The 18,305-nt window shown below is 45.5% G+C and overlaps 1 protein-coding gene across 1 annotated transcript in view; it reads left to right on the top strand.

Annotated features, from left to right (window-relative positions):
* Window positions 1-18,305, top strand: part of WIPI1 (WD repeat domain, phosphoinositide interacting 1) — a 219,374-nt gene that overhangs the window by 121,233 nt on the left and 79,836 nt on the right. The window contains exons 7-8 of the mRNA XM_085617301.1: window positions 1,415-1,485; window positions 3,063-3,170. Coding sequence (XP_085473427.1) covers window positions 1,415-1,485; window positions 3,063-3,170 — 179 coding nt within the window. The remainder of the gene's footprint in view (window positions 1-1,414; window positions 1,486-3,062; window positions 3,171-18,305) is intronic.

Raw genomic sequence — 18,305 nt, 5'->3', positions numbered from 1 at the left:
ATTAAATAAAAGCAAATATTATTCTAAAAAAGCAAGGAATCAATTATTTCATGGTCTGCAAATTGTATCAACCTGAAGCTTGTTTAACTGAGGGTCATGGTTATATATTTGTTAACGTTTAAAGAAGATACTGTTTCGTTTTTGTGCCTTTTGGTTGCCAGCTTCTTGACATTGTAACTTCAATGAGTTGAATCTGCTTCTTGCTGAGATATGGCTTTTTTTTGGCTAGGCGTAGTAGTGTGATGGTGGCTACTTTCTTGACTATGACACAGCTGATCTTGAAGGCAATGCATGTTTGAGGGAGAGCCAGTGAAGCTCTGTTGGGATGGGGAAATGTGACAGTACTTTATCGTTTGTACCTTGCCTTTAACCGTGCACAGCACTCCACGCCTTTGAGGCTAGGTTTACACCATATAAATGTTAATTGCATGCATACATACAGTAGGGGCTACAGCACAAAACATACAAGAACCGAAGAATTGTCATCCAATGGCATGTATGGACCTTGTTACAATATATGATAATGCTTCATGACCCTAAAAAAAAAGATCATGTCTTCAAAGTCAAATTCTTTTACAAAATACCAAACCTACCCATACTACATTACCCAAAGTATTCTCATAGACAGGCTTATTAGAAGTGTATTATAACTAGTAGCAGCTGGCACGGATCGGGGTATAAAACAAAGAACATTTCACTTACCTCCTCGCCGCGTCTCTCCTGTGCAGTGCAGCATTGTGATTGGTCTGAGCACTGTAGTTCGGCGCTCAGATGGGCTGTAATACAGCCTGGGCGGAGAACATGCAAAGTGCGCAAGACTGTTTGGCCGGCCCAAGACTAATGACCAAATACTCATGCGCACTTCCAGAGTGCCCAGCACTCCTCCCCTGCTCCTGTGTCAGCAGAGCTACACCGCCCACAAAGCTGCTGCAGCCGCCATTGATTATAACATGAGATAACAACTTGGAACCATAACAGAAAATCGACCAATCATGTTCTCTACATCAGACACTTTCTTCTAACACCCAGTAGCTTCACACACAAAGAAACTAATATACAATTACTGCTTCAATTCCCTTTCCACGCTCAAAAACACAGTCACTCTACCTCTGATTCACATCACAGTTCCATTTTTCACAAGTGATTGTAGGGGTGTAAGTGAAGCGAAATTAAGTACAGTGTGCTGGGCAACACACTCCTGCTTTATTGGGACCCTAAGGTAGGTTACAACTGTTAGACCCTCATTACGACTGGACCACAATTCCTGATTGTAAGCCTATGGAATCATGACAGAAAAAGAAATATTGATTTATTTTAATAGGAAGCTGACGTTAATATTGGATGGGTTCTTGTGTGAAGGTGAAAAGGGACTTTTCTCTTCCTAGCCAATGTGCTTGTGTTGTCTTTTCTGCAGGGAACAGTCATCCGTGTCTTCTCCACACCGGAAGGGGAAAGGTTGTACGAGTTCCGGAGGGGAATGAAGAGGTGGGCTGTATTTCAGACCTATGGTTAACAAGAAACCCGACGATTAAAGACCAGCCATAAACAACTGGTCGTCGTGCAATACCACAATGCATTGTGATAATTATTTGTGTAGCGTAGAGGAGATAAGTCACTCAGTATGTTAAATGTAAGAAGGTAAAAATACAATTTCCTCATTCCAATAGCATTGCGAACCCCGTGCAACTTATTGCAGTTCTCTGACACGTATGTGAATTGTTGAAGTTTAGTTGTTCAGCTGAATACAGGATACAAAAACTATCCATATAAGAAAATGTGCACTGTCTATTTCAAGTTGAATTATACAGAACACCTTAACGTGCCAAAAGTGATAAGCTGTCATGCCACACATTAAATGCTCAGCTAACAACAGAGCGAAAGTGCGAAATGTAGTGTCACAATCTATACCTTTGGGAAAAGTACTCTGCACCTGTTTCTCCGTTCAACACTCTCCAACTAACAACAGTGATAGTCTGCATTCTTTCAAGAAACGATACGTAAGCCACAGGGCCATAACAAAAACCCTGCAGCCCCTGCGGTCAGAGCCGAGCTGGTGGTAGCGGGCACCGGGCATTTCCCCAGTGGGCCAGAGGGATGGGAGGCGGTTTTGTCACTGGCTGCAATATCGGCCCATTGTAACAAAAGCGGGAGCAGTGCTGTTTACTACCACCCCCCAGGGGCGGTCGAGCAGCAATCTGCCAGGGTTGATTGCTGCTCCTAGGCTGGGGGGGGGGGGGCGAACCCCCCGGGGGCCCCCCTCTGGCAATGGGATGTCCCTGGCCTGAGAGCTCCGAATTGGGTCCAAAGTGTGGGGGACCCCCCTCAAGTTCTGTTATGCCACTGGTATACAGGTTCCTTTGCATGCCAAACTAGGTCAATGCTTCCCACTTACAGGCCCAAATTAGGACACTCTTCTGGCCAAACATAGAGAGCATCACAGCATCAGTAGGGAAGGCTCCCAGGTTGTAACTAGGAGTTGTGTGAAATTGAAAAGACATACCGCCACACCCATTATTTATTTTCAAAACTTTGCATCCTTCGATAAGGTCCTCAGTTTTAAAAAAAAGATTGTGGTAAAAATATTGCATAAAATACGTTTTGTAGGATGCCAATTAAAAAGAAAACGACTCACTTTTAGTAGGCAAATTCTCCCTTCCAAAATATATTACAGGCAAAGTTTTACAGCAAAACGGCTTTTCTGTGTTTTCAGTTGTGGACAAGGTTTTGTGAAGTTTACAAACGTATTTTTTTGCAGCGCTCTTCAGCTTTGTCAACCTTTATGTGTACATTTAAAATTACATACAGCGCTATTTTTAAAATAGATCTAGCATAGAAAGTTAGGTTTTAAGACGACTTTAAAAAGCTCTTCTCCAGATTTAAAAAAACTTCCATTCACCCGCTTTAGCCTTTCAGTGGCCTCGGCTTTAAAATCTGTAACCAACTTATTTTCTTACTGGTTAGTCCACCCCCTTCCAGTGCAACTGTTTAACTGTATTTACAGACTACAACAACCCCGAAGCATTCTAATAACTTCTAACAAAGATTCTGTTTCCATGGCTCAGGTATGTGAACATCAGCTCGCTGGTCTTCAGCATGGACTCTCAGTTCCTCTGTTCATCCAGTAACACAGAGACTGTGCACATCTTCAAGCTAGAACATGTTGCTGAGAGGTAACGTTTGGAGTCACATTCCACAGCTTCTTGGATTTAACTTTGTTTCTCCTTTTTAGGTCGAGCCTAGGCAGCGCATGAGCTGTCTCTCCGAGACATTCAGTAATTAGTTTATCTAGTGAAACTCCACCTATTGTGCTCGTATTGGTTTGTTCACTTGTCTGTTAAATTTCTTGTGTGTTGATAGGTTAAGATGCATGTTAGTTCCTCCTTTTTTGGGGGAAGAACTATACAGCACCGCCTAACTATTGTAAACATGCTATTAGTGAGAAGAAGTATTTGTGTTGGAACTCTTTCGTTGGTTGCGTGCTTAATTTGTGCATGGTTGTGTGTTTAGTTTCCCGACTTTAGTTAGGAATAGGTATTTGTGTTTGATCTGTTTCATTTGGTTACGTGCTTAATTTGTTCGTGTATGGTTGTCCGTTTAGTTTTTCGATTTAAGTAGAGCTGTGAATGTTAAAAATGTTCTTTGTATTTTAACGTGAATGATGTTTATTTGTCCATTTTTAGTAGTGTGTTTATTTCAATGTACTTTCCGTGTATCTGAAAGTTCCGAGAAAGTGATAGTTAATATTATTTTGTAAACGCTTTTTTTTTCTGTGTGCGCAGCGAGTGTTTTTAAAACATGCTAATGTTGTATATTTTATTTGACTTTGAAGTGGAGTTTTAATTTGTTTGTGCAATGTGAATAATAACAATGTTGTTTGTATTCAAACGTGAATCCTGTTTTTGTCAGGCTTTAGTAGTAATTGCATATGGTTTTTGCATTGTTACAGCCGTTCCTCTAATGCATCCTAGCTGAGCATATGCAGAGGCCATTTACGTCTGTCCCTTGTTCTGGCTGCTTTACCGGTGCAGATCAGTAAAAAACACATTTTGGGGATTGCTGCAGTTCTATCGCTGTATGTTTCTTTCCCCGCAACGCCCTCAAGTCAAGACCATCACCCACCGGGAGGGCAGCGAGGCGGGTGTTGCGGGTTAATTCTGAGAGTATTTCACACAATGTGTTTGTGGCCGCCTCGCTTCATCTTTGAGCATGGCAGCCTTGATATTTTGCAATTTTTGTCATTCTTTTGACTGAAAGCATTTCAGTCTTGCCCGCAGTCTTCGTTAAGCTCGTTATGGTATCATTCAAGCTGTCTGCTTCACTGTTTCGCTTGTTGCCTTAGCCAGCCTCTTCTACACTCTCACAATCCTAATGTGGGGATGGGCGGAACAGGCAGTGTCATGGATGCTGCACAGCCGAAGTCACTGTATACATCGTTCAGGTTCCCCTTAATTGATGTTGATCAACCCCACATCTACTCTGGAAGATATGGAAGGGCTTTCCCCCCCCCGAAGCTCCATTCGCTAGGCTTTAATTGCAGTTCCCGGGACTGACCGAGTGTGCGGGGGTGGGGCAGAAGGGTGTAAGGCGCATGAAAGAAGATCGTGGCCGATACTCAGTCTGAGCTAGAAGCAGATGAGAAGGCTTCATCGGGGCCTATGCTCTCTGGTCGCCCACTATTCTAAGCAACAGAACTACCAACACCACAGAGACAAAATTCACTTTACTTATGGTCTGCCACACAGCATCCTATGAGCTTTTATCGACCTAAGAGTGCCCGTTTTTATGTAAGAGAGACTCAAGCAGTTAAAAGAAGGCCCGTCATTACATTGTACTTTTTTTTTAACATAATTTCCCTGGGCTTTATCTATTTACTTCTGTAATTGTACAATTGTGTTTTCCATAAAATATCTTTTTATACTTTTTGACACATTCCTTTATGAAATAAAACTTTAACATATTTCAGAAGCTTTTTGTGTTTTTACACTAACTTCACATCGGTGGGAAAGGGTCCTGCCGCATGCACACACCCTACAGTTTGCTTTCACGTCTCCTTTTCTCTCAGCCTGAAACCTTCTCTACTACAGAAGTCGAGGGGGCAGGGCAGCAACACCCAAATGTTTCTCTTGTCGCTTTTGTGGTAGTCATGCTTTGCTTGCCACACGTGGAGTTGTTATTTCCAGATGTTCTTTCTCTGCCTGTGTGACTAAATTGAGGACTGACTGGGATTAAGTATGTTATGAAATAGGGAAAATAGTTTGTATTTTTTTTGTACAGTTGCAAAAACATGAAAATTAACTCTGTTCACGTTCTTGCAGCCCCGTAAAGTGCGCACTCCTAACCTGTCTCTAGTTTCACCTCATGTGTGACCGGCCTGAAAGTATTTGTACGCTTTATAACTACATTTCACAACTTTGTAAAGAAAACCGTGCCTACAGTTTCTTGGTCTTTTGAGTGTGTCTATGCCATCTCCTTCACCCACATGCACCATCGTACCTGCCCTCCCTCTGTGGTAGATTGATTTTGGGATTCCAGTGAGTAGTGGCTAACCAATGTTCCCTGGGCCTTGGTGCAAGAATGGAACAGGCCCCCCCTAGCCATTGTTTGAACTATGAAATACAGCAATAATTAGGGGGCCTCACTCTTTGGTGCCCCAGGGCCACTGCACCTGATGCACCAATGGAAGATACAACACTGCTGGGGATAGTAAAGCCCATATGTAGCCATGTTGGAATACCTGGGTGTATTGAGATACTTTATGAAGGAGCACATTCCATATTTTTTTATGGTAAAGTTAATTACATACGACCTTCAGCTTGCAGTTTTTTCTTTTATTTATCTTACTTTCATGGAGAACAGTCCGGTGGAGACGTCAGCCTGAAAATTAAACCTATCTGTGGTATTAGGTCAAGGGTCTAAACAGACACCATTTTGTGTAAATGTAAGCATTTGAATTGCATAGTAATAAAGGTTTCTACAACATGGCTGGCAAAAGAGGAACATAGTTTGTATTTGCCATAAATCTCCATTACAGGTCTGTTGAATTTTTTTTCGGGTGCCATGCGAGCTCGACTGTACTACAGTTAACCGTTAGGAAAGGTACACCTACCCACCAAGCTATCTCAGTAGTGCATTCATCTGCTCTGTCGGGCATGCCAACGGGGCAGCAGCACCCTTTGTGCGCACAATTTCTTTCATTGAAAAAACGCACAATAGGTTTGCCAACTGCATTACCAACTTGCTGCCTGCTCGAAAGCAAACCATCCACCATGACACTATGCCAAAAATCCACACAAAAGAATAGAGAAACGTGTATATTAAAGCACACAAATGCTGACTTGCAATTAATTACCTTTGGTAGGTCAGGTTAAGGAATTGCTTATGTGGGAGAAGAATGTGCGCACCAGAGAGCAATGTTGAATACACCATATAACAGAAGTCATTTATTTTACCTAATTATGTCTCCTTTCCAAAAGCTTAAACTATTCTTTGGAGCTCCCCTCCACCTGCTCCCAAATGATATATTTTACAATTTTACATTGTTTTAATATTTTTTTTAATGTTTAAGCTGTATTATTTAATAGTGCACGCGCTAACAAAATGCACACCATGCCTTTTATAATAAAGAGAGCATTTATTTAACATCTCTTCATGGCACTGAAGCCTTTTGATAACTTATTTCTTTAACTCCTATTTCTAGTTTGTTTCATTTCAGCCACCTGTCAGCAAATCTCCAGACGCAGTTACTAAATTAACTTGATAGTGAAAGTGAAGTGTTTCTTTTCACCAGTGTTTAGCGTGGCTTTCAACCTTGACATCTAGCTACTTTGTGAATTTGTGCTCAATGAAAGGCCTCCTTTCATTGTAACTGTTTCAACATTTTTTAAACTTGGTAACACAATCCACACAAATACAATCCACATCATGCCACATAATTCCAATTAGCATAATTTCCCTCAATGCCACATACTTGCACACCACACAATTCAACTCTACACATTACATTCCACACCACATAATTTGATAACAAACCAAATAATTTAACTCCACAACACAATTACATACCACACACATCCAATCCACACCACAGAATTTCACATCATTCCACAAATTTCAACAGCATACCACATAATTAAACTCCATTACTTACTACTACCCAACACAAAATACCATTCCACATAATTACACTTCATGACACAATCCCACTCCACATGATTCCAATTCACTCAATACCACATAATTACTATCCACATAATTCCACTGCACACCATGCCTTATAATTCCACTACACAATTCCATAACTAACAATTCCAATCCAACCACTTAATTCCACTCCACACCACACACACCCACTCCAAACCAAAAACATGGGTAAAAGACATTTTCATTTACAACGCCAATAGCTCTAACTCTTTCAAATGCGAGACCTATTGCATTGCAAATGCTTGTTTAACTTAAGCTTACCTTATCATATCCTTTTCCTGATCTTTTAATCTCTTGGTTTCTCATTGTTCCATCTTGAGCCAAGTTTTCCAATTTCTCTATTTTTATTTCACACTCTCCAAAGCAGAACTAGGTTTACTGCATTTTCTCTGGTCAATACGAGCCAGAGAAAATGCCCTGACGGTGGCAGGGACTTGTTGTAACGTAATCAAAACACTTTAAAAATTCTTTGACTTTATCCCTCTTCCCGCGAGAAAGACGGTTGCAGTGGCACATATCCTGTCACGACTAGACTATTGCAACAGTCTACTAGCAGGAGCAAATAAACAAGTACTTAAGAGACTACAAGTGGTACAGCACATGGCTGCTCTTCTAGTTCTAAAATTACCATGTAGATCTTTCGCCTCGGCAGCCCTTAAAACCCTCCACTGGCTACCTTTGCATAAGAGAATCTTATTCAAGGTACTTTTAATCACCTTTAGAGCATCCTTGAATCTAGGACCAACATATCTGTCTGCCAAATTCACCCCATACACTACTGCCAGAACGCTCAGATCCTCATCTGCAAACTTTCTCAAGCCTCCCTGCTTCAGGTGCAAAACCAATGGAGGAAAACCGTAGCTGCAATAGGAGCCAAAGCAAGGAATCTTATGCCGACGCACCTAAGGCTGATCAAAACAGAAACCCATTTAAGAAAGGCCCTGAAGACCTGGATCTTTGGATCCTCAGATGAATTTTGCTAATCACTTATATATTGCCCTCTCTTGTCCACCTTGACTTTCTCCTGCATAGCGCCAGGATGCTCCTTTCGGAGTGACAGCTGTGCTCTATGAATGCCTATTCAAATTTAAATGGCAAAGTTCTGAATAGTGACAGATGTTGCCAACTTGGTGATCCTTTGTGTTTCTCGCACATAGTCTTGAGTCAAATGCCTTAGCACTTCTCCTAGCATTGCATTATGACAATCCGAAAACAACTTTTTAGTTGGGTTGCCTAACCATTACATCTCTTGATCAGAGTGATAGAGGCACCACACACCTGTCAGGAGCTGTGTGACAGAAGTTGTTGACAAATTCAAGGTGACTGATCCCTTACATAGCACCAGTGTCACTGCAGAGGAGCCCAATCAGGGAATTGCAAACATACTCACCAAGATCAGTCATGTATGTCCAAAGAGTGCTGGTGCATGTATCATACATTGAATATTCAGAGTGTCACAAACAGTATTGGACACGTCATCATGTTTGGTTTGAGGTTAAAAATAATGGAAGACTGTATCAGGAGTCATTTGATAATATGGATGTTAAGATGAAAAGGGCTCAGTATAAATCAAAGCCAACGTAAAATAAACTCATTTCATAATATAAACAGAGCACAACAGGGAAGCGATGTTGCAAGGATGAAAGAACGGGAAACTTTATGTGCACTTATGGCTGTATGAAATGTGTCCATATTTCTGATGCTGCATTCTGGGAAGCCCGTCCCATCAAGTGCTGATGGAAATAGTACAGGTTTGAGTAGATTCTTCCACCCTAAAAGCTTAACACTGTTGGTGAGAGTACAGTGAGGTGCCAATCATGTCTGTTACAGCCATCTTGAACCAGACTTGGAGGTGATAAGCTCCTTACAAAAGGTTCACCTCAGCACTCAGGCTAGGCGTTGTGCACTAGCTTCTCTGTCAGGGAGAAAGGTACACTTGCATGTACTGTATTCACACTTAAGGTAGCATTGGCACACAGGCACAGACCTTTGACTTCAGCATGTATCCTCCCACACAGATCTCACCCCGCTAAGAGCCCTTGCATAAACTTACCCTGCTGTGGTGGCAACAAGCACTTGAATGCACTTACTCCGGCTGTGCTCAAGGAGCACACGGAGAGGCTGGGTCACAACAATGTACTGTGAACAAGTGAAGCTGCTTTGCTGTCCAGCATGTTGTTTCTTCTGTCATCCTGTGTCAAACAAGCACGTTTTGCCACTTTCCTCGTGTCTTGACCCCTGTTCTTTCTTCGCAGCCACAATGAGTATTCACTTATGCTACACAACATACAATTGTCTTGAATATATTTAATGTGTATTTGACACACTTATCTCAAAATATTTAAGCAATCTCCATAGCGATGTGATGGGCGGCATATAATTGTATGCATCACTTGTTACTTTTCTGGCCTGTTCAATCTTTTACTGTTACTACAAATGCCGAGATTAAGGTCGAAATAAATGCCTGTTAATGGAATTTATAATTTCCCCGGCACAATCTGGGTTTGTTCCTCACCGCTCCACTTCGCTCAATCTCCGGACTCTTTTTGCAGTGATTCACAGGATAGATCCCATTTGATTCTTTGGAATGGCCCTTTTTTCTTTCAGTGATGCGCCGCATGGGGATGCCTGAGGGTTTTGTTTCCACTACAGCTCTTTTGTACACTTGCCCCACAGCTAGACTGCGTATCAATGGCACGCTATCTCAACCCTTTTGCTTGACGCATGGTACAAGACAGGGATGCCCACTGTCCCCGTTATTGTTTATTTTAGCTATGGATCCTTTAGTCAGACACTTCCAGGAGCATCACTTGCACCGGGGTCTGCAGTTTAACACGGAACCATTACTAGTATCACTTTACGCAGATGACACTATACTATATGTGCGACACCCACAGACTAATCTTGAGCCAATCATTCGGGAAATATTGCGATTTGGCCGTTTTTCGGGACTTGGCATCAATTGGCACAAGTCTGTAGTTTTTCCGTTGACACGCAGCACTACCCCATGGGATTGTGGGTATCCCCTTGAATGGTGCCATTACACAGTCAAATATCTCGACATCCACATACATCTGGACACGTCCAATATAATTAGTATAAATTATGGATGGGCAGTGAGCTCCTTAGAGACGCAGGTAGAAAGATGGCTGCGTCTTCCACTGTCCATGGTGGGTAGAATTGCCATTCTTAAAATGATAATACTTCCTAAATTTTTATATCTTTTTAATAATATTCCCATTCCCCTCACTCAGTCCTTTTTCTTGCAGTTACGGCAACATCTTCTAAGATTGTTCTGAGGGGGGTGGGTGACCTCGGGTTAACTGGCAGATTTTGACTCTTCCGTATGAAAGGGGAGGTTTGGATGTTCCTGATTTGTATTTATACTATTTAACTGCACAGTGCAGATATGCATATGCTTGGTACCATCTGGACGCACAGGTTCCTTTCCTGAGACCGGAGGCAGACTTAGGGTGCAATCAATCAATCAATCAAAGACATTTATAGAGCGCACTACTTACCCGTAGGGTCTCAAGGCGCTTGGGGGGGGGGGGGTGCCATTACTGCTCGAACAGCCAGGTCTTGAGCTTCTTCCTGAAGGAGAGGTGGTCTTGGGTCAGGCGCAGGTCAGTCGGGAGGGAGTTCCAGGTCTTGGCGGCCAGGTAGGAGAAGGACCTTCCTCCTGTTGTCGCTCTTCGGATGCGGGGGACGGCGGCGAGGGCGTGGTTGGCTGATCGGAGGTGGCGTTTGGGAGCGTAGAAGTTGATTCGGTTGTTGAGGTAGCTCGGGCCTTGATCGTGTAGGGCTTTGTGTGCGTGGGTGAGGAGACGGAAGGTGATTCTTTTGTTGACGGGGAGCCAGTGCAGGTCTCTCAGATGTCCGGAGATGTGGCTGGTTCGAGGGATGTCGAGGATGAGTCTGGCTGAGGCGTTCTGGATCCGCTGGAGTCTCTTCTGGAGCTTGGCGGTGGTACCGGCGTAGAGGGCGTTGCCGTAGTCCAGTCGGCTGGTGACGAGGGCCTGGGTGACGGTCTTCCTGGTCTCGGTGGGGATCCACCAGAAGATCTTCCGTAGCATGCATAGGATGTTGAAGCACGACGAGGAGACGGCGTTGACTTGTCTGGTCATGGAGAGGGAGGAGTCCAGGATGAAGCCCAGGTTGCGTGCGTGGTTCGTCGGTTTGGGTGCGGAGCCCAGGGCGGGGGGCCACCAGGAGTCGTCCCAGGCGGAGGGCGAGGAGCCCAGGATGAGGACCTCCGTCTTGTCTGAGTTCAGTTTCAGGCGGCTGGTCGTCATCCACTCGGCTACATCTTTCATCCCTTCGTGCAGATTGGCTCTGGCGGCGGCGGGGTCATTGGTCAGGGAGAGGATCAGCTGGGTGTCGTCGGCGTAGGAGATTATGTTGAGGTTGTGTTGGCGTGCGATGGCCGCGAGGGGGCTCATGTAGACGTTGAAGAGGGTGGGGCTCAGCGAGGATCCTTGAGGGACGCCGCAGATGACTTCGGTGGCCTCTGACTTGAGCGGTGGTAGGCGGACTCTCTGTGTTCTTCCGTCGAGGAAGGAGATGATCCATTCCAGTGCCTTCTCCTGGATTCCGACGTTGCTGAGGCGCTGCACTAGGGTGCGGTGGCAGACAGTGTCGAATGCCGCGGAGAGGTCTAGGAGGATGAGGGCCGCTGTATCTCCGTTGTCCATCAGGGCTCGGATGTCGTCGGTGGCGGCGATGAGGGCGGTCTCGGTGCTATGGTTGGCTCGGAAACCAGACTGTGAGGGGTCGAGGGATCCATTCGTCTCGAGGAAGGCGGCCAGCTGTTTGTTGACGGTCTTCTCGATGACTTTGGCTGGAAACGGGAGGAGCGAGATGGGGCGGTAATTCTTGAGTTTGGTGGGGTCCGCTGTGGGTTTCTTGAGTAGAGCGCTGAGTTCGGCGTGCTTCCAGCTCTCAGGGAAGGTGGCGGTGTCGAAGGAGGTGTTGATAATGTCCCGCAGGTGGGGTGCGATGACAGCGTCCGCCTTGTTGAAGACGTGGTGAGGGCAGGGGTCGGTCGGAGATCCTGAGTGGACGGAGTTCATCATGCGGACGGTGTCTTCGGTGTTGACCGGAGTCCAGGCGCGGAGGGTGGTGGAGGGCGGCGTTGCTGCGGTCGTGGCGTGCGTCGGTTGAATGCTGAAGCTGTTGTGTATGTCCGCGATCTTGTTGTGGAAGTAGGAGGCGAGGGAGTTGCAGAGGTCTTGCGAAGGGGTGATGTCGTTGTTTCCTGCGTTGGGGTTGGAGAGCTCTTTCACGATGTTGAAGAGTTCCTTGCAGTTGTGTGCGTTGTTGTCCAGCCGGTCCTTGAATGCAGTTTTCTTGGCGGTGCGGATCAGTTGGTGGTGCTTCCGGGTGGCGAGCTTGAGGGTGGTCATGTTGTCCGGTGTTGGTTCCCTTCTCCAGGCTTTCTGGAGGGCTCGGCAGTTCTTCTTGGAGCTCTTGAGTTCGTCGGTGAACCAAGGGGCTTTCTTGCTGCCGGGTCTGTTGGGGGGGGTCCTCAGTGGGGCGAGTTCGTCCGCGCAGTTGCTGCTACATTAGGTGAAATGACTTCACTGTCGCTGATCCCCACACCGGAAATTGCTCTCCTGGGATACACGGTCAACTTTCCCAAGAAGGTCAGGGGGTTTGCTGCACTTGGTTCCTGTTAGCTAAGCGGAGATAGCGCTAGTATGGGGTAAGGGAAATGCTCCCACCTTACAAGCCTGGCTGCGTAGCCTGTCATATTGTAATGTAAATTGCGAAACTTACGCTTCCATAATGCCCAGCTCCTCGCGCCCCAAAGATATATGGGGTCCGTATAGGGCATATATTGCTGAGAGGTGTCGGGATTCCGCCACACAGATTGAGAGCGGCATAGTACCTGAGGGGGTGGGGTGATGGGCTATAGCATTGGCATGTGATTCCTGTTATTCAATTCGCACTCAACTCACCTTTCTATTGTGTGCACGCATCATTGGTTGGAACGGACGATGTGATGGGTAAATACTGCATAACATGACTAATTGACGTGCTGGTAGATCGCAGATAGGAGGAACCAGGGCCTTGGAGTATGCTAAATTATTTTACTATTTGGATCAGTCTACCAATTTTGTTGCCTAATATTGTGATTTGCATATTATTGAGTATTATTGCTATGTGATGAAACGCCTGACAATGTACCACACTGACATTGTTTACCTCTTATTTTACGATAAAACTGGAAAATAAAGTTTACAAAAAAAAAAAGGTAGAAATAAATGCTTTAAAAGTTCAAAAGGATGAAGAGGGTTAGGAACCTGTGCACAGTGTCATTTTAAGAATATTAAGGGCCCTGGACAAGACTGTAATGAACAACTTCACATTTTATTATCACTTTTCTGCTAATTGAGGGACACATGATGCCAAACAATACTTAATTACATGTCAAACTTTCAGTAACAGGTTACTCAAAAAGAGTTGAATAATGTCTTGCTTCGGGCTCACAAATCCTTATGATAACAATAGGAAGAGAGAACTAGAGGGAGAGATAGGCCAAGAGGAAAAAGAGAAGTTGCGATAAGGAAATAGGTGGATTAGAGAGAAAGTTCAGCTTTGTGGGGGGGGGGCTCCTTACAGGCTGGGCCCAGGGCAATTGCCCACTTGGCCCATGCCTTAAAATGTCTCTGCCTGCGCACCTGTGGTACTGGAGGAGATCCAGCAGAGCTGGACCCACTCGGTGGTGCTGAACCATGGACGCTTTGGGGAGTTCCTTTTAACAGCAAACAAGACACTGTGAGTTCCAGTGTTATGACACAGACAGGAACAGCCCTTCTCCCGGACCTGTAAGCCAACCGTGTTATCCCTGGTCTTGGAATTTTTTTCCTTACTACCAAAGCAAATAAAATAATTCAGGGTAATAATGAATACACTGTGGAGACCTCTGTTTACCACGCAGGTCGCATATTAAAATTCAAAAAGTCTCATTGGATTGAGTGCATTAGAGTTAGCACTGATGCGTGGAGTTGTACAAGTGTAATCCGCGCCTAGAGGTGCTTGTTTGTAGTATGTTCGTCACAAGCGCACCCACCAGGGCATAAGCGAAGGGAGTGTGGCTGTGAGCGACTGGAGTCCCATTGCAATTGATAGGCTGGTTGGTACCATTCCTCTTGCCCTTAAGGAGTTAGGGGCATGTCCCTTTTAATGTGAGCTGACCAGTGGAGTCACTGTGCCCCAGCATGGCCTCAAGGTGCTTTTTCATCCCCCTGATTCCAAGGCCCTCTTAAGGATGCAGAAAGTGCATCCCTGATTCTATCGCTCTGTGCCCTCTTAAGGATGCAGACAGTGCATCTTTGAAGCTGTCCACTGAAGCGAGTCGCCCACCTTTTAACCTTCAATTGGTTTATGGACCTTTTGGCATAAGAAGATAACTGTTCGAGGCATATGAGCTGTAGATCATATACTTGTGCATAGATCGCCATCTGGTGTTGGGCTCGGATGTTTGCACTTTTTTTTTGTCTTCGAAGAAGTTTTTGTAGTCACGAGATAGGTGACTCCTCCTTAGGGTGATAGTGCGCATGGGCATCGACTCCATCTCCAGATTGTTTTTTTCCGCCATCGGGTTCGGATGTGATTTGCTGCGCTCCAGCTCGGTGTCATTCTCGAACCCCCTTCGACACGCAATCCCTCACCACTCGACAGTATTGTCTCGATCACGTTTCCCTTTCGACGCGCATCTTCGAAAAATATAAAATCATCAACCTAGATCTTCGACGCGGGCCTTTGGGCCTATCCGCGCCGATCACGCCAGCAGTCAATGGAAAGAACTCCTTTTAAATGCCCAAGGTGTGGTGCTAAGTTCCCACACACAGACTCACACCAGGTTTGTAATCTCTGCCTCCCCCCCGGAGCACGAGGACAAGAACTGCGAGGCCTGTGCATCTTTCAGATTGAAGAAAACCACCCATGACCGTCTGGCTCGATATCACGAAATGTCCCGCGGAAGCAGCTCGATTCCGGACATCTTTGAAGCAGATCCCAAAGTCCAGCCAGGACAACAAGCTGATGAAGGAGAGATCTCTGTCTCCAAAGCCGACGACTCCGACATCGAAGATAAGGCAGTCACACCAGCTCAGCGGTCCGTGAGTACTTAGACCCTCTCCTAACCAACCCCAAACAAAAGGCTCCGGTAACACCTTCGCCTTCGGGCTCAGGTCGACACCGGCAACACATTTCAGACGCCCCGCCCTCGGGCCCTGCTATGAAACCGAAAGAAAAGCCTTCCGGCTCGGGCTCGAGCCAACCCCATCCTGGTGCCAACAAGTCACCTTCGGCACTGAAGCCCAAAACTAAAAAGGTGCCACACCCTTCTCCGTCTGCACCAAAATTAGCCTCGACGCCGAAGCACTCGGCGTTGAAACAAAGGACAAGCATTCGGAGCCGAAACAGAGTAAATCAAAATCTTCGGAGTCGAAAAAGGTCTCGGAACCACAAACTCCTATACCGAAAACTAAAGAGTCCGATACCCCGCAGAAAGCTTCAGAAACAAAGGCAAAAGAACATTCTGACCCTAAGCCTTTGGCTCCAAAAAAGGACATTGTACCCAGACAACAGTCTGTGCCAGATTTTTCGGATCCAAAGCAAAAAACACTACACGTTGACCCAGAAATCGGTCACGTTGTCGCCAAGCCTCCTAAAAAGAGGAAGCTGGACACTCCAGAAGACTCTGGAATACCCATTAAACAAAAGGAAATGGGCACTAATACTTCTCCACCTCTCTCTCCTTCTCCGGCTGATCCTAATTTGTTAATTCCTCCAGCATATTCCCCACAACATACATTTTCACCTCATCCACAGGATGATGAAGATGATTATACTGATGGAGATGGGAATAGAGATCCAGATAAGGATGATGACGCACATGCCATCCCACATGATGCAGATCCTTGGGATGATTACAATACAGATCCTGATCCACACAATGACCCGGACCGCTATCCCTCTAGACCACCACCACCAGATGATAATATTGGGTTTGTGCAACTAATTAATATGGCTGCTCAATACCACGGTGTACAATTACACTCTGATCCCTTAGGGGAAGACTTTTTATTGGAAACATTTGCACCCTCACAAAAGTCCACACACACCCTGCCAATGCTCAAAGGCATGCTAAAACATGCACCAGAAGTGTTTAAAGACCCTATCAGAGCCAGGATCCTTAACACCAGAGTGGCCAAAAAATATAAGGCAGCTCCCGATGACCCAGTCTACATCAGAGGTCAGGTCCCTTTAGGTTCTCGTGTGGTGTCTAATGCACGCAAGAGGGCTAATTCACAGAGCACAGGCGACGCTCCTCCTGCTGATAAGGAATCAAAACTCAGACGCATCTGGCAAACGAACTGTGTCACAGGCTGCAAATCATTGGAGGATTGCCAATGCCCAAGTTTTATTAGCCAGATATGGCAGAGCTCACTATGAGGAGCTTGAAAAGCTTATGCGACATCTTCCTGAGCAATATAAAAACAAAGCTAATGACCTTATACAGGAGGGTAAACTAATAACCAACACATCTATAAAATGTGCCCTCGATGCGGCTGATACAGCATCTCGTGCTATTAATACCAGCGTTTTACTACGCAGGCACGCTTGTCTCTGGATATCCGGCTTCAAGCAAGAGGTTCAATCCACTATTCTTAATCAGCCTTTTGAGCAAGAACATCTTTTTGGGCCCACAGTCGATAGATCTTTAGAAAAGATGAAAAAAGATACTGAGACTGCCAAGTCCATGGGGGCCTTGCAATTGTCTTCCCCTAGAGGCTCTTTTACTCGCTCCTTTTGCAGGTCTGGCTCCAAAACCACTAGCTCAGAACATCCCTCTCCATCATATAAAAGTCCCAATCAAACTACCTCCTCCAGAGGATATTTTCAAGGAGGAAACGGGTAACAACAATAAGGGAAGAGGCTGCGGTAACAGTACTCGCGGCTCCACCACCAAACAGTGACTTTCCTTCACTTCCCCCAGTCGTTCCACTCCTGTCAGAGTACGTCTCTCACAGTTCCTACCTGCCTGGAATTCCATCACAACAGACAGGTGGGTAAGACAAATTATCCAGTATGGTTATTGCCTGGAACTCACCTCCACTCCCCCAGACATTCCTCCCAGACAACGTCCAATGTCCTTGGAACATCTGACTCTTCTAAAACAAGAGGTTCTCTCTCTATTAAAAAACATGCAATAGAACCAATCCCCTCACCTCATCAAGGCACAGGGGTTTACTCCCTATATTTTCGAATTCCAAAAAAGGACGGCTCTCTCAGGCCAATATTAGACCTCCGAGTGACCAAACCTTTACATTTAGTCAGACAACTTCCACATGGTCACTCTCCAACAGGTGCTACCACTGCTTCAACAAGGTGTCTTTCTCTCCCCTCTGGATTTAAAGGATGCCTACTTTATTATTCCCATTCACCCCGCTCACAGGAAATATCTCAGGTTCATGGTAGACGGTCAACACTATCAGTTCAAAGTCCTCCCGTTCGGGGTGACCACAGTACCCAGAGTCTTCACAAAGTGCCTCGCATTAGTAGCAGCTCACTTACGAAGACAACATATTCACGTGTTCCCTTATCTGGACGACTGACTCATAAAAGCCAAGTCACACAACAGCTGTGTGCAACACTGTTAGACCTGTCAGCCCTTTGGGTGGTTCTTCCTCATCATTATTTATTTTGTCCCACTTTTGCCTCAAACCCTGTTATAATTTTTCCTTTTTGGGAACCACCAGACTTTTTAGTGTTGATGCAGGGTCAGGGAGCCATTTTCCCTACCCCTGGAACTTCTGTCTGAGGGCCTGAGACACAAAATGGTGGCCACCCATTGTCACCTGTGACATCATCAGAACCCACTGGAGATTTCTAGAACCTTCCGTAACATTCTGGAACCCTGTGACAGTGAGAGGCAGTTTAGAATGTTGGGAGGCCATCTCAGAGTGGCAGTTGGCAACTGACTAGAGAGGAGAGAGGACCAGTTCAGAAGGAGGTCGGAGTAAGGCAGCAGGGGTGGAAACCAGTGCTTGGAGTGGGGTCCAGAAACCCACCCTTGATGCTAGTCCCTACTG

The sequence above is a fragment of the Triturus cristatus genome, chromosome 7, assembly GCF_964204655.1.
Source record: "Triturus cristatus chromosome 7, aTriCri1.1, whole genome shotgun sequence".
NCBI lineage: Eukaryota > Metazoa > Chordata > Amphibia > Caudata > Salamandridae > Triturus > Triturus cristatus.
Note: the sequence above shows the minus strand (reverse complement) of the source record. Positions and strands in the feature narration are given on the sequence as shown.